This window comes from Oncorhynchus mykiss, chromosome 1, assembly GCF_057628025.1.
Source record: "Oncorhynchus mykiss isolate SJ-2025 chromosome 1, ASM5762802v1, whole genome shotgun sequence".
Taxonomy (NCBI): Eukaryota; Metazoa; Chordata; class Actinopteri; order Salmoniformes; family Salmonidae; genus Oncorhynchus; species Oncorhynchus mykiss.
This window is the reverse complement of record NC_143022.1, coordinates 77599383-77614449: the sequence shown is the minus strand read 5'-3', so window position 1 is coordinate 77614449 and position 15067 is coordinate 77599383. Positions and strand designations below refer to the sequence as shown.

The 15067-nt window shown below is 39.8% G+C and overlaps 1 protein-coding gene across 2 annotated transcripts in view; it reads left to right on the top strand.

The window, feature by feature from the left end:
• Positions 1-444: 444 nt before the first annotated feature.
• mgmt (O-6-methylguanine-DNA methyltransferase) overlaps positions 445-15067 on the top strand; it is a 28673-nt gene continuing 14050 nt past the window's right edge. Inside the window, exons 1-3 of one of the 2 annotated variants that reach the window (XM_021611387.3) lie at positions 445-558; positions 2156-2295; positions 9872-10038. In XM_021611387.3, the coding sequence (XP_021467062.1) occupies positions 550-558; positions 2156-2295; positions 9872-10038 (316 nt within the window). In that variant the 5' untranslated portion in view covers positions 445-549. The remainder of the gene's footprint in view (positions 559-2155; positions 2296-9871; positions 10039-15067) is intronic. The other variant, XM_021611379.3, reaches the window with a different exon arrangement.

The window sequence follows — 15067 nt, the reverse complement described above, 5'->3', positions numbered from 1 at the left end:
ATCCTCAAAGATTTGAAAATGTTCTCTGCAGGGGTGGCGTTTTCTCCCCGCTCCCACCCTTACCACTGAGTGGGGTGTGGGCCTTGCCTGGCTTGCCACCCACAGAAGCTCAATTGGAAACTTGCATGGAAATATAGTTCAGAGAAAGTGTAGAGAGTAGGCTACCTAGCTGCTGCAAGCTCATGAAGATACATGAGTTATGAGTGGATCAAAGAAGCACCAGGAAAGTTGTGGGTGTCACAAATATTTTCATTTAAGTATTCTAGTGGGTGAGATTTGTTTAACTATATTTTTTTCCTACCTGCTTTTAAAAGTTTGATTAGGAATACAGCCTTCACAAGGATGACACATTGTATATTAACTGAATACTATAGTGCATGTGTGATTTTAGTAGTATAGCTGTATTATTTGCTGTGGGGCATTGGGGGAAGCATGTCTGTCCAAATACGGAGTAAAGATAAAGTAGATGCAGCCGTTTGCCTCTTTTGATTGGCTGCCTCCTACACGTTGTGGGAGAAACCAGGAAGAGAAACAACTACACATTGTTACATGGAGCAGGCAAGTATTTGGAAGCATTTGGGCATTATATAAAGTTGTAGGCTACGTTCTTGTTTGTTATTTTCCTGACAATATATTAGGCTACTGTCAATATTACTACACGTACACATGCCTTTTTTGTTGTTAGAAGATATCAACGTGTGCTGCGCGCCTCATTTCCTCGCTAATATCAGCATCGTCCTTGTGACTCCCCTATGTAGTTGAGATTTGAAATGGTTAGGGTCATGTTCAGGGTAGGGACAGTATGCGCGCGAATTCCAGAGTAGTTAGCGCATTATTTAGTCTCGCGAGGCCATCCAAATCTCGTCTCGCTGACCACTGACACAGTGTTAGACTAGTTGTATGGATTTGTCTGTTCATTATGTGTACAAATAGGCTAAATAAACATAGTATACTGTAAGCTATACTTAAATGCAACACAGTTATTTGCACCAAATATATAAAATGTATATTAGGCCTAATCAGCACATCAAACAGCTGAACTCTATATTCCTCCTTATCATTTTACATTTTTGGTTACGATACCCTTAGTTTGTTTAGGATTAAAATATTGTACGTGTGTCATATGTGTAAAGTACCCTAGTGTCAAAGCTGTTTCATTGCTTGGTTTGCTATTGTGGGCGCTGCTCTGCAACATTGCAGCTTGATTGTCTTAGTTCATAGCCCCCCCCTCCCCTCCCCCAACCTGGGAGTTGCTGGAATAGTTAGGGAGGAGTTTACGTGCTCTCCTTTTTCCTGGAAGCTATTATGTGGTTACTGTAGATAGAGAGGAAGGGAATTGAGCTATAGGTCCAGTTAAACAGATCTAAATCACTTAAATTATTATGACAGCAACAAATTATTGTATCATGGTTATGTTTTTGTCTGTACCTCCTGTTTACTTTAACAAGTGCATGATGATAATGGGGAAATGTAAACCCATTGTTATTTCTAGACTTTATAACTGATGTGCAGGCCTGTATAGAAAATAGAGATTTCTTGAAATCAATGTGACCTTTATGTATTATAACCCCCATACCTCAAAAAGTCGCAATATAACATAGTCAATCATCTCTCCTTCCCTCAAAGTAAAAATAAAAAATAAAGTGCTGTCTGGTTATTGCCAAAATCCATCTCAGTCGTCAGAAAAGCTGCACGTTTTCACTGTTGTTAAGGGCTGGAAACCGGAATCCCCTTGGAGTTGCACCCTAAGGAACAAATTTAATGCTAGGAAAACATCCCGGCCATCAACCAAAAATGATGGATTGAAAATAATGTTGAGCTATCTAGGGAATCCCTCACCAGACAAGGGAACATACTGCATTGTTTTTCTCATTTATATGATATATAGAAAAGAAATGCGGGGAAAAAACGAGCGATTTATTGGTTAGATGGGCAGATAGTTTTTTTTTCTCCATAAAACAAAGAAATACAGGATTTTAATGTAAGGATCATGTCACATCATGACATTGTTTCAAGGGTAGGTGTACAAATCATTAACATTTGACTCGTACGTGGCTTGCTTGCTTTACAACAATTCCTTCAATATAGAATGTGTAAAAAATTCTGAAATTTAGCCACCTACATGAATACAACATTGCATATGTTTCCCTACCAGGGCAATAACATGAAGAGTCCGAGTCAGTGCAGACAGAGGACCATCTCGTTGCAAAGTCCCCTGGGAAAGATCCAAGTCAGCGGATGTGAAAATGGTGTGCACACCATCCAGATCCTAATGGATGTTCCACCTGCAGAAAGGTACTGTACTGTATAGCCACCAACATTCTAAACAAAGGTGTGCAATTTACAGGCAGACAGCATCCACCCGTGTGATCGAGTGCTCCCAATTCCTCATTGGAAGCAGGGGCATTTTTGTTGATCCCCTAAGAAATATCCCAAAGAAAGTTGGGCAAAATCTAGGAGACACTAGAAATATGAGGGGCACTAGAATACAGTTGCGCTTGAAATTTGATTTCTGATGGCACATTATTCCTGCAGTATATTTGAGATCTTCTGAAATCTAACTGTTTATTACCAACAGGGGTGCCTATTAGAGTGGAAGACTAGGGCCAGCTAAGGGCATAGGGAACATGGCCTTTTCTGTATACCGGTATGTATTTTGCTTCCTAGTTAGAACTGATATTTATCAGTTCTAGAAAACCCCTTTTACACTCCTCAAACAGGTACAGTGGGATTTCAGAGCAATCATTGCTCAATAATATTGACTATTTGCAATCTTGAATGATTGGAACTGATTAAAATCTCCATAAATAAGTATGTAGTCTTTCATTTTCAACAAATTCAAATTTTCAGGTCCATGCCCTACATTTCAAATTGGTTTTGATTAGATGGAAATTAAATATGTAATAATATCTGTATCACAGATTCAAATTTGATCAACTTGATTGGTTTGGGAAATGAAAGCTTTTTCACATTCACCAAAAAGGAAGTCACCCTTTTAGTAATGTATGGAAAACTGTAATTTATGGAAACATATTAATGCCCTTGTATATTTTAAGTCAATATGTCTGCTACCTAGCTGTCTCCCATCCCTTAAAATTCATCAAGCAGTAAAAACATTATACTTGTTAATCAGCAGAAGTGTAGAAATTAATAATATGGAATGTGATTATCGAATATGTCCTGTAACCATGCACAAGCACCTTTTCTGCCCCTCGTTCTGGATGTGGTTTAATTTGTGTGTTCAGGTTCAGTGAGAATATGCAAATGAATTTAATGATTTGCATCAGTAGATGCTGCGTTTAATATAATTTGCTATGTCGGTCATCAGAGTAGTTTCTATTAGGCTGCGATGTATCTTCCCAAATGTAAGAACAAGTAAGGATTTAATCTGGATAATGTTTGAATGCTATCGCGATCAGTTAAATACTGGCATTGATAAATTATTTGAGTATGTCAGAAACAACTTAATTGTAAAGTAACCTATACAATTAGCATCAAAATGGCAAAACAAAGCAAAAAGAATCCAATTGCCTAAGCCAGTCTTCCTCAAGATTTATAATTCTCCAAAAAGTGTGTAATTTTTTGGTTTTGGTCCAGGAGTGTTTTGCACTAGAAGAGTTGGCAACCAAAGATGTGTGCTTGGTTGAAGCCTAGGGTTAGCATTGTTCAGTGCAAAACAACAGCAGTGGTAACAAAGCATTTGCCATATTGAAAAAGTGTGATTGATAAATGACATTATAGTCACACAAATGCACTTGAAGCATTGCTTACACACCATGACCGTCAGCTTTTCTAATAGAAACGTCTCAAGCCCCTTTTGCTTCCTAACTGATATGGCTAGGCAACATTTGCTGAAATAAACCTCCACCAGTCTAACGACAGCCCTGAAGGCAACGTCAGATGAACAAATTCATTATATCTCAACAACCCCTGTTGGGGACTAAGCCACCCAACACACTGTTAACCAGCATTCCCTTTTTAACATGGCCATAACATTGTTCACTGAAAAATGATACACATTTTGTTTACAGGAGATTACTATTATCTGAAATATGATGCTTCTCACCCCAAAACAGAGACATGTTATACAGAGGAAAAACACAGACTACTTTTTTTGTTAGGGTGAAAAATGGAAAAAGGCTGGACTTTTGGCCCCAAGACATTTTGTGGGCATATTATTTTACAATGCTTTGATCAATTTTTCTGTCAACCTTACTGAGATGTGGGAGAGCTGGAAAAAGCAATTTAGCTTGTGAGGTCCTCAATAGAAATGTAGTGCAGATGCCTGTGTGTGACATGTTGCATTAGTTCTTGAGTAGTCTTTATTGCCTGATAATGTTGCAAGGCGATACTGATATCAATCATTCTTTAACAGCTACCAGTATGCTGCAATTTTGTAACAAAAATAATGCATACAATAATTGATTTAATTCAAAGGTAAAGTATTAAAGTGATATATATTCCTGCTTTAACAAAAAAAAAACATACAGTTGGACAAACAGAAAATGTGGTGCTCTAATAGAAACTGTTAGAAATACTGTCGGCCGGCACGCGTATGGTTCCATAGATATTCTCATTAATACTACACGGATAAACAATGAACACTCTGTCTCATTTGCATATAGATATAAACAATATATTTGTGCATCTGAATTCCCATCACACATGGATCATGTGATGCGCCGGAAATCCTAAGTGGCTCAAACCAAAATTGTCATTATACTTCCCTATGCCATAAATCCAGCTTTTTTCCTCTCTCACAAAGCTGTATAAATCTGTGTCTGATTTTTCAACAGTGCACATTGTTTTTAGTTAATTGTTTTCATCTGTTTGTTTTGCCTCTGATAGCAGGGAAATCTACCATATGCTCTTCCAAAAGACAAATGATTAGCAAATGAAATTCTGGACAGCTGTCTGACTGAAAGCATTTGGTTGATAGCATTCTGCTACCATAATTAGCTTAAGCTTTGGGTTAATTAACTTTCTACCTGGATATGCATAATAATAGCAGCACCCTGCACAAAACCAAGGAGCTTGTGGTATATCAGCAGGAAAGGCTGTCTTCATTTTATATTTCAACAGCATATTTCAATTTCAAGAGGCGATTTAACTCGGGAATATCATCAAAAATTGTAGATTTTCTTTTCCGAGCCAGATAATTCTGAAACAATAGGGGTGTATTATGTGGCAGAAATGCCATTTCTGAATGTAATTAAAATGGATGAAAGCAATCACTGATTTTTAAATGCTTTTGTTCAGCATCAGGCCTGCTTGTAAAAGAAACACCCATTGAGAGGAGAAAGAGACAAGAAACCCTTACAGTACACGAGTAATTAGTATTTTGTACGAATGTGCTCACCATACTTGTTATAGTAAAGCATAAGAGAGATTGACTGTGTTACACACAAGAGGAATGGATATTGTCAGTGTTTTAGTCTAGTCTATTTAGCCCCAGCTAGTATAACCTTACACTCTCCATTGTCATAGACCACATGAGGCCGAGTGTTTGATTTGTAACTGTTCTCCCTCAAAATGTTCACTGTCAAACTGTCTAAGCATGCCTGCTATATTCTGTCTAATACCCCAGCTGTCACAGCAGTTTTAACACACTACTAATACTACTAACACTAGTTCTCAGACTCTGTCCTCGGGACCTCAAGGAGTGCATGTTTTGGTTTTTGTCCTAACACTACACAGCTGATTTAAAATGATCAACTAATCATCAAGGTTTTGAATCAGCTGTGTAGTGTTAGGGCAAAAAACAAAACTTCCACCCCTTGGGGTCCCGAGGACCGAGTTTGGGAAACGCTGGTTAAACTATGTCATCATTTTGCATTTAGATTTTATAATGGCCTTAGGTACTGTAGATGTATTTTGTTTTTCTGGCCTAGTGCTCAGCTGCAGGTTCATTAAGGTGCAGTTCCCCGTGGCCCTTGGACCCATCTGTGCTCTGTGCCTATAGCTCTGTCTCCTGGGACCCTTTCCCCAATCAGGCTGCCTGTGTCATTTCCTGTGGAAACCAACACCTGTGTTGACACACTACCTGTAAACAACCCAACACAGCCATTCATTTGTGAATGTAGATTCACCCAGAGCTGAATCCTAACTTGAGATTTGTGTGAAAATGGGAGCACAGATCTCAAGTTAGGCCGGTTTGGATTCATGTTGGATTTATTTCAACCAGGGAAGCTATATTTTTTTTAAGCCGTTCTAGATCAGAATGTTCTATCATTATCTGAAAACTTTTGATGGTAGCATGATGCCATGTGGCTTGTTTTTGAGACTGAACGTATTCTACATTTGTGCTATTCAACACTGTACAGTGTATGGTGTACTGAGGCAGGAAGATGGTTGTGTTCTGACATCTTGAAGAGAAGTATGAGTCAATTATGGCCAAGTGTTGTTCTTGCTTATCTTCCTGCGGCACCAAACAAGGATTTAGTCAAGGATTTAGGGGTGAGGGGGGCGGTGGTGGGGATCATGGTAAGCGGTTCACAACAAAACACTCAAAACTCCTGGGAACGGGCACTGATTTAAAAATAAATTACAGAAGACGAAGCGCTAACACTCAAGGGCCCTCAGCAGGGCTGGCATACACAGGTGAAGATTACCCTCCTCACTAATCAGAGGAACAAGGCAGTCATTTGCTCCGAACACAGACAGCAATTAGGACTTGGTGACACTGGATTCCCATAATGCCTTTGTGCTTGACATGGTCAAATTTCGACAGAGGCTATCCATGCAGGGTCACTGTCCCTCTCTCTCAGCCCAGGATAGACAGTTGTGGCTCCAGAGGTCCTCATTCCAGGGGATCCTTAATACATTTACTCCCTCACTGCCTTGTTACTGTACCACTCTGGTAATTAGAATCTCCTTGGAAGACACTGGAGACTAGAGGCTGAAAACACTATTTAAAACTGCTCACTAGTCCCATGTAGATACATATTGCTGAGTGGGTTGTATATGGATGATAGAGTAAGAAATAAGCCACTGGTAATGTGTGTCTACTTAGAGTCCATGGTTACTAAGCCGTGTGCTACAGCCAGCTTGAAGTACCTCACTGTCTCTGTGGCTATTGTAGCTAGATACTGTAGTGGGCTACCAGCGGAATTTCAACTGCTTGAGTGAGCTTCATTGAGCAAGTGGCATACAATTGTAACACACCCTTTGCCTTGAAGCCTTCCTTTTTTAGATAGTCATTTCAGGCTGTTTTCACGCTCTCTCGAGTTCTAACATCTCAGTGTTAAGTATCTGCTACTGTAAGGCTAAGGAAAATATGGACCGGTCTTGCCCTTTTCTGTTTCATCCTCTGACCCGCCATGTTAGCCATGATTGGTGAAGGAGAACTCTGGTAAGTGGTGCCAAACGTGGCTGCCAATCGAGACAGGATAAGCAAGATCACACTTCACAGGATGGAGGCATGAAAGCTGAAGGTTTTTCCTCCTAAAATACTCTGACAACAATGTCGACAATTAGATGAAAGCAATTCCTTTTAATGACAGTAGATACTCCCACCAAAGTATGTCCCTGATACATGCTGTGCAGTAGATTGCATAAGTCATACTGTAGAAGACCTATAAGTTTTGACAAAACATGGCAACAATATTTTTGATGCGGTATCGCTTCCCTGATTTATTTTTTTCTGTTCATCCTAGGGTAAATTAAATAGCCATCCTAATAACTATATACATGCTCAATTCATTATTTGCATTTGCTCAAATAAAATAGGTAGAGTGCTAAACGACTCTCACACTGCACAGCAATGATTTATGGTAATTGCAAATCGATTGTGACAGGAGCACAATATTAGAAATTCTTTCAACTCACAATCCACTATCAAGGGAAATATGTTGTCCTCTGACGCAAACCCTTGCCTGTGGAAACGAATAACCGAAGGAAAAAACAGGTCACAGGATGTTAAAAATATTCCGTTCTAAACTATGGAAAAGTAACATTAAAATTGTGCGATTTTAAAAGGGCCTTCAGGAATTGAACACTTCATTTGTGGGTTGGTTGGTATACAAAAGCTGTATGCGATTTGGCTTTCTTTTTGTTTATCTCAAGACACGAGTATTTCTCCTGGGAGAGTGTTATTGTAATTGGAAGAACATTGAAGACATTGATTGGATATCTCTGATCTCACATTTCAAGGTCATGGTTTCTAATCTTCCTCCCATAAAGTTAAAAAAAAAAATGTATTTGCTTTTTCTGTTGAAAGAGATGCTCTCGTACTTAATCTGAGTTTACAAATTGCATATGACGATAAAGAGTACAAACGCCCAGCCTCTCCCAATATGTCTTCAGCTAAACTAACTTTGTAACAATTACACAATAACATGTATGTTTGCTGACTGTATTATATTGACTTGTACTAAATGTAAAATTCAATGTAGGATCACTCATACACCCTCATTGTGAGGGTCTATAGCAGAGGCCTGTGGGATAACAGCCATAGTGACAGGTCTAAAGTGTGAGTGGAGGTTAAAGGTCCTATGCCTTAAGCAAAGGTGCTCTAGCCTCTGTCCAGTAGATTGTAAGGCCTGCGGGTCCAACAGGAACATTTCCACAAACAATATCCCTGAGCTGTCAGTGTGCAGTGGCTGGAACATCCTCACTGAGAGAAAGAGAGGGATGGGGATGGGGGGGGGGGTCTGGAGAGGGAATAGAGAAATTCAGAGAAGGGAGAAATGAGGAGAGAAGGGGGGAGCGGCGTTTGGGGAGGGGGAGAAGGGGGTGAGGGAGAGACAATGAAAAGTAGGGGCTGGCTGGGCGCTCACCCATGCCGAAAGAGATTGCTATGAGCCAGAGCCATTGTTTGACTGGGTCTCGGCTTGGACCAGGGCTAGGTGTCTGAGTTGTCAGCACTTGACTATAAACTCAACTGTGGTTTGGTGTATTTTGATATGAGTATTTACACCTTTTACAGTGTTCACACCTACTGTAAAATAGCACCCCTGAGAGTTTCATTACAACCACAAACACCTAGGCTTTGCTGCTTTCTGAAAACTGAACTGCACCATAACACACTAGCTAGTAAACCTCAGCCAAGGATGTTGAATTCATGTTTTTTTTTTTTTTTTTTTGCACAAATTGTTTCCTGCAGCAGTGTTAAAAAGTACACCATGTTGACTTACGTATTGTGGGTTCGAAAAAATGTGCTCTTTGTGTTTAACAAACTAAATGTGTATTATTAATACTATACAGGATAAACCAATCTTCCAAAAAGGCACTTAAATGGTGTCATTATTTATTTACACGTCCATACACCAGTTAATGGAATTGGCGGTGTTGAGCTGCAACACAGCTTGGGGTCTACTTTACCGAAATGCACATGTTCAGAAATGGCTATCCCAGTAGGGTCTTTACATGTCCAATATGGGTCAGTCCACTTGCGGACCTAGAGGCTGGTCAGCATCACAGAGCAACCTCATCTTCGTTAAGTGATGCTAGCTCAACCATAGGCAAAGTGCTTTCCCAGGTGCAAGTCCAAGTTTTGTTTGTTGCTTGTAGGCACCCCTTTATATTGATATGCTGCCTTTGTTTACTGGGACTAAACTAAACTAGTTTTAGAGCCTTGCTGCCATAAGAATAATTGTAAATCCTGTTATTTTTGACAACTGACATGCAATAACACTTTTGCATGAAATACTTAGCTTTTGATGTCATGCCAAACTATTCAGCTGTTTCATTCACATCAACAACCTCTGTCCGTTTGCATACAATGAAACACTTTTGTCATTACTCTATCATTCATGCCCTTTCATTCAGGACTTTTATTACACACATGACATGCTATGATACTGTCTAACCGAGAATGGTCTCTTATTAATCTACTTCTTATTAATCTACTTCTACTTCATATCTCTCACAGGAGTGGTGACACCTCCCTAAGCTGTGTGGTCACTGTTAGCAATGGCCAAGAGGAAATGGGCCCAGAGTTGCAGCACTGCGTGGAATGGCTTCGGGCCTACTTCAGCGAGCCGTGGACCGTGGGGAGGCTCCCACTCCCAGTCTTTCATCACCCCACCCTGCATGGAGGTCTGTCGCCATGGATAAATACTTTTTCAGAGCCATGACTGGAATCAGGCTTTCACTCTTAATTGTCAGTTACCTCACTTACACTCTCTGGCTCACTGTGTTATAATGAAGTATTTTATGGCAGAGAGAGAGAACAGAACCCGGAGCTGTAACTTGGTTCAGTAATCTGTGGCAGCCCTTACCATGCGTGTTAGTCTTGGCCGCTGTTCCCATGATTCTTGGCACATTCTTGAAAACTGATCAAATTCCACTCTTGACATGTTCAGACAGGAAGCTTTTTTTTAATGAGAACATGTGAATGTTAGTAAAGTTTCAATGAGGGCATTGTTGGCTTGACCAGTCACCCACAGCAGGGGACAAGAGAGCCTTCACAATGGACAGTTAGTGTGCTTTCAAGAAATAGCTGTGATTTTGTAGTTTATAGGCAGCAGTACATAGGTAGGCAATTATTAGAGCATTTTCTGCAAGAATAAATGAGTATCATAATGCCATAAGACACCATAAATAATTTCGAAGAAAATGACAAATCAGTCAGTTTAGACTTTTAAGTCTGAATGCTTATTGTATTGAAGCTGATCATTTTCCGAAGTGGTTTAATTTAGGAGGAAATAAAGCGCACCTACACCCAAAAAATATGACAGCACTCAAATCCACTCCATTGCATGTACTCAACAACCGTGCTACTCTTCCCCTGCTATTAGGTTTTAGTTGCAGTCTAATTTCATGCAGATCCACACAGTGCTTGAGTGATGGCATTTTCAATGAGTAGGTACTCCATTGAGACTCTGTATACTGCAACGAGTCCCACGCTCCCGCAAAGGCAATGCAGAAATACATCAGGAGCAATTACGATATCAACTTCCAGCGTGATTCCCTCCACCACCAAGTGCTTGTGTACCCGCCCCGGGCTCTTTCAAATCGCATCTCATCTGAAGTCTTTGGGGTTTTAATTAAATTTCTGGATAGATGGAATTCTTCATTAGTACCTGATCTGAATAAATGATTGTGCTCTGTTAACCCCCCCACCCCCACCCACCCACACACACACACACACACACACACATCTCTGTTGTTTTGAGGTTGGGTAAATAGATGGTAGCCTAGGAGTGAATTGCTCTCAGTGGTCCAATAGCTGTAACGGTTGTCAGTGAAGACATGTTAAATGCAGGCAGCATGAGTATTTGTCTATTGAGGGAAGAAAATGCACTTTCTATATTTTTGATGATCATCAGAATTTTTACATTTTCTTCTGGTTATGAGCAGGGTACGAATGTGTTTACAGTTTGAATGAATTGCTAGTTATACTAACCTGTTGTTAAGTGCCCTCAGGAGATTCATGAAATGCATAGAGTAATTAGAACGACTCATGTCCAACATAAAGGCTTTGTTTTTTTGGGGGTGAGAAAAGCTGAATGTCACATTACTTACAGCTTCTCACAAGAATCATTGCCTCTACTTTTTCAATGTTGTCACGTTCTTTCGCTCTGTTCATATAAAATGGAACCACTTTTAATATTAAGCTTCTTTGCGTAAAGTAACAACCCGGTTGAGGTGACATGATGTGAAACTTGTTTTCCTTCACTCGCTGTCATGCACCACATCACACACAAACTTTGGTTGGTCGAGAAGAGATGGAGAAAGTGAGTGTGTGTCTCCTCAAACACAGACACCACAGGTTCTCAGAATGATGCATATTCTTTCATTAATTATACATCCATATGTAAAAGACGAGAGGATCTTAGTCTGGGTAAGCGGCACGGGGAACGTGTGGGGAGGGGGGAAGGGCGCTCTTCAAAGCCCATATGACTGGGTTCCTGCAGGAGTCTGAACCTCCCTCTGTGCACAGCGCAGTGCGAGATGAGACTCTCCAGGACCCGCCCCTGTGATGTGGAGAGGAATTAGGGAAATGAACGTTTTCAGAATATCGAATAATCAGAGAATCATGAACACCCCATCAGCCTTCAAAAGTATGGATCCCCTAAGACTCAGGAGACACTTTGACTAGGAGCCAAATTCTCTCCTCCCTGCCATTAGACACAAAGGATAATGAGGGAGCCGCATTTCCACTATTATACTTTATGCTCACAACTACAGAGGGTTGGGTAGCAACTGGAAAATGATCTCTCCAAATCTCATTGTTAGTTAGCTAGGCTCATGTAGTGTCTGCAAATGTTCCACACAGTCACCTACACAACATTATGAACGGCTAATAAACTACTGGATTTATTATTTTATGTACAGTATTACATTTAAAAAGAACAATAACGTCAATAGATTTAAAATCATATAATCCAGTCCTACCCATCGATTTTAGTCCCAGCCAATCTGGCCTCTCCAATGTCCCTGTCACCTGCGCTTATGGTAGGTAATGACCTGTGACATCATTATGGGATGTCTGTAAAGGTGTAAGTGGTGCCCCTCAACTTTTATTTAAACAATTGACATCGGTGTGACCCTATCTAAACAGGGTCTTGACCCCAGACACACCATATTAAGCCCTTTATGAAGTATGGGGCTAAGGGACCGCTCTCAAATCATTGCTGGTCACCTGAGGTGACCCTCGTGAAACTCTCTCCAACACTGTTGAGGCCAGAGTTGTTTAACCTCTAGATGTGTAGGTTTATGTCTGTGGAACCAGTATAAACCTTTTTCTTGTTTGACCAAGAAACTGGGGGTGTACTCACTTAAGACATATAGTGCAAGTTAACATAGACTCGGTCATGATGTAGAGTCTGTCAATTTGACATTGACTAGTTGTTTGTCGATAAACACTGATTTGTATCTGTATCTGTATCTGATTTGTATCTGTAGTCAGGAAGTGGTGCTGTTTAGCCACCAGAGTCACAGCGGTATCAATATGTAACACACACGCCATGCACGCGAATCCATAATTTACAAGCAAGAATAATCTATTTAAAAATTGAGGATAAAGCTTCCTCTCTCCTCTTTACATGAAGTCTGCCTTCGTCAGAACCCATCAGCTCGTTGACAGCGTGATTATTACCTGAAAAATTATTAAACAGTACCTACGGGCCTCGTTGAAGACAAAGAACTCACATGGGTACGCATCAATCAAATATATCCCCTTCAGGTGTTATACTTATTCCCCCCAGTTTAGGCAAATTGCCTTGTTGGCGTGGCTTTGTGTAGCGGAGAGTGACTATAAGGTGAGAGCCTAGGGAGTGAAGGATGTTCGCTCTGTAGAAGAGATACTGGGGGGTTACATGTTTTCACACAATGCCAATTTAGAGGGATTTCACCTACTGTAGATCACTTGTCATGTGCTCTCTTAGACCAGAATGAGATGGCATGGTAGATGGCTAATTGACTGTGTAGGATGCATGAATTAAAGGACCAACAAGCTTAAGCTGTTCCCTATTTCACTTTACAAAGGTACGGTTCAATTGTACACAGATAGTCAATGTTCAGAGTAAAAATAGATCCGTTTTGAATATATTGCATTTCTACTGTAAGTAATCAGAGTAGTCTGGTAGTACAGCTGAAGATAATGCTACCGCTCAAGTGTTAATGAAATCAAAGCTGTTAATGTGGCTTCTTAAACTGCAAATCATTTCTGAATTCCACTATTTAAGAGAGCCTGATATAATGAATCTACTCTCAATAGAAAGCAATTAAAAGGACACATTAGTCTTATTAACCTCAAAGTCATCCCACTGCCACAAATGGTGTGCAACATTCAAATTATTTTTATTCAAAAAATTAGAACAGATTTGGTGTCTATTTGGCCTCTCTTAATCCTTTTAAATGAAAGAGCGACCTTATAATTGTAGCTGTGACCTTATCTAATATAACCTAGATTGTCCTTCTTCAGAAATAATTTCCTTCATGTAAAACTCTTTCTCTTTTGTAGCTGTTATTGGAAGAAAGATTTGGAAAGCTCTTTCTTAGTTGTCTATTAAAGATGCACTATTCAGAAATCGCTCTGCCATTTCTTGGTTGCTAAAATCTATTAGTTTGCCTAATTCAGTTTATTTTACAAAACAAGCAAGAATTAGTGTAGAGAATCATTGTACCATCTAAAGCTCTGTGAAGCATTTTTAACTATACCCAAAAATAAAGTAATTTTAGCTGTTTGAAGCTGGTGTACAAAACTGAAAGTAAAAGACGCAAAAACAAAACTTAAGCACAGGAAGCATAGAAATTGAGCATATGGAACAGATCTACCGCTTACACTTGTTTTCAATGAGTGACAGATCTATAAATCACATTTCTGTTTGAATTTGATCAGGTCACCCAAAAAGTTACATAAAATCACATTTTATTTGTCACGTGTGGAATACAACATGCGTAGACCTTACAGTGAAATGCTTACTACAAGCCCTTAACCAACAATGCTAGTTTTAAGAAAAATAAGTGTTATGAAAGTATTTACAAAAATTAACTGAAGTAAAAAAGAAAGAAATAAAGTAGAAAAATAACAAACAATTAAAGAGCAACAATAAAATAACAGTAGTGAGGCTATATACAGGGGATATCAGAACAGAGTCAGTGTGCGGGGCCGGGCCACAGGTTAGTCGAGGGAATTAAGGTAATATGTACATGTAGGTAGAGTTAAAGTGACTATGCATAGATAATAAACAGAGAGTACCAGCAGCGTAGAAGGGAGGGGCAATGCAAATAGTCTGGGTAGCCATTTGATTAGCTGTTCAGTAGTCTCATCTCTTGTGGATAGAAGCTGTTAAGAAGTCTTTTGGACATAGACTTGGCGCTCCGGTACCGCTTGCCGTGCGGTAGCAGAGAGAACAGTCTATGACTAGGGTGGCTGGAGTCTTTTTGACATATTTTAGGGCCTTCCTCAGACACCGCCTGGTATAGATGTCCAGGATGTACTACCATATTCCAGTTTTAACTAATTTACTGCCTGGTGATGTCACCAAAACAGGCTGAAATTTCAGGCGGTCTTTTCAAACAGCTAAAAGGGCATTATCATAATTTTCACAATTTCACTATATTATTCCAACATCATAGTGTGAAATATTATGTATATAAAATACAGGAAAATCACTTT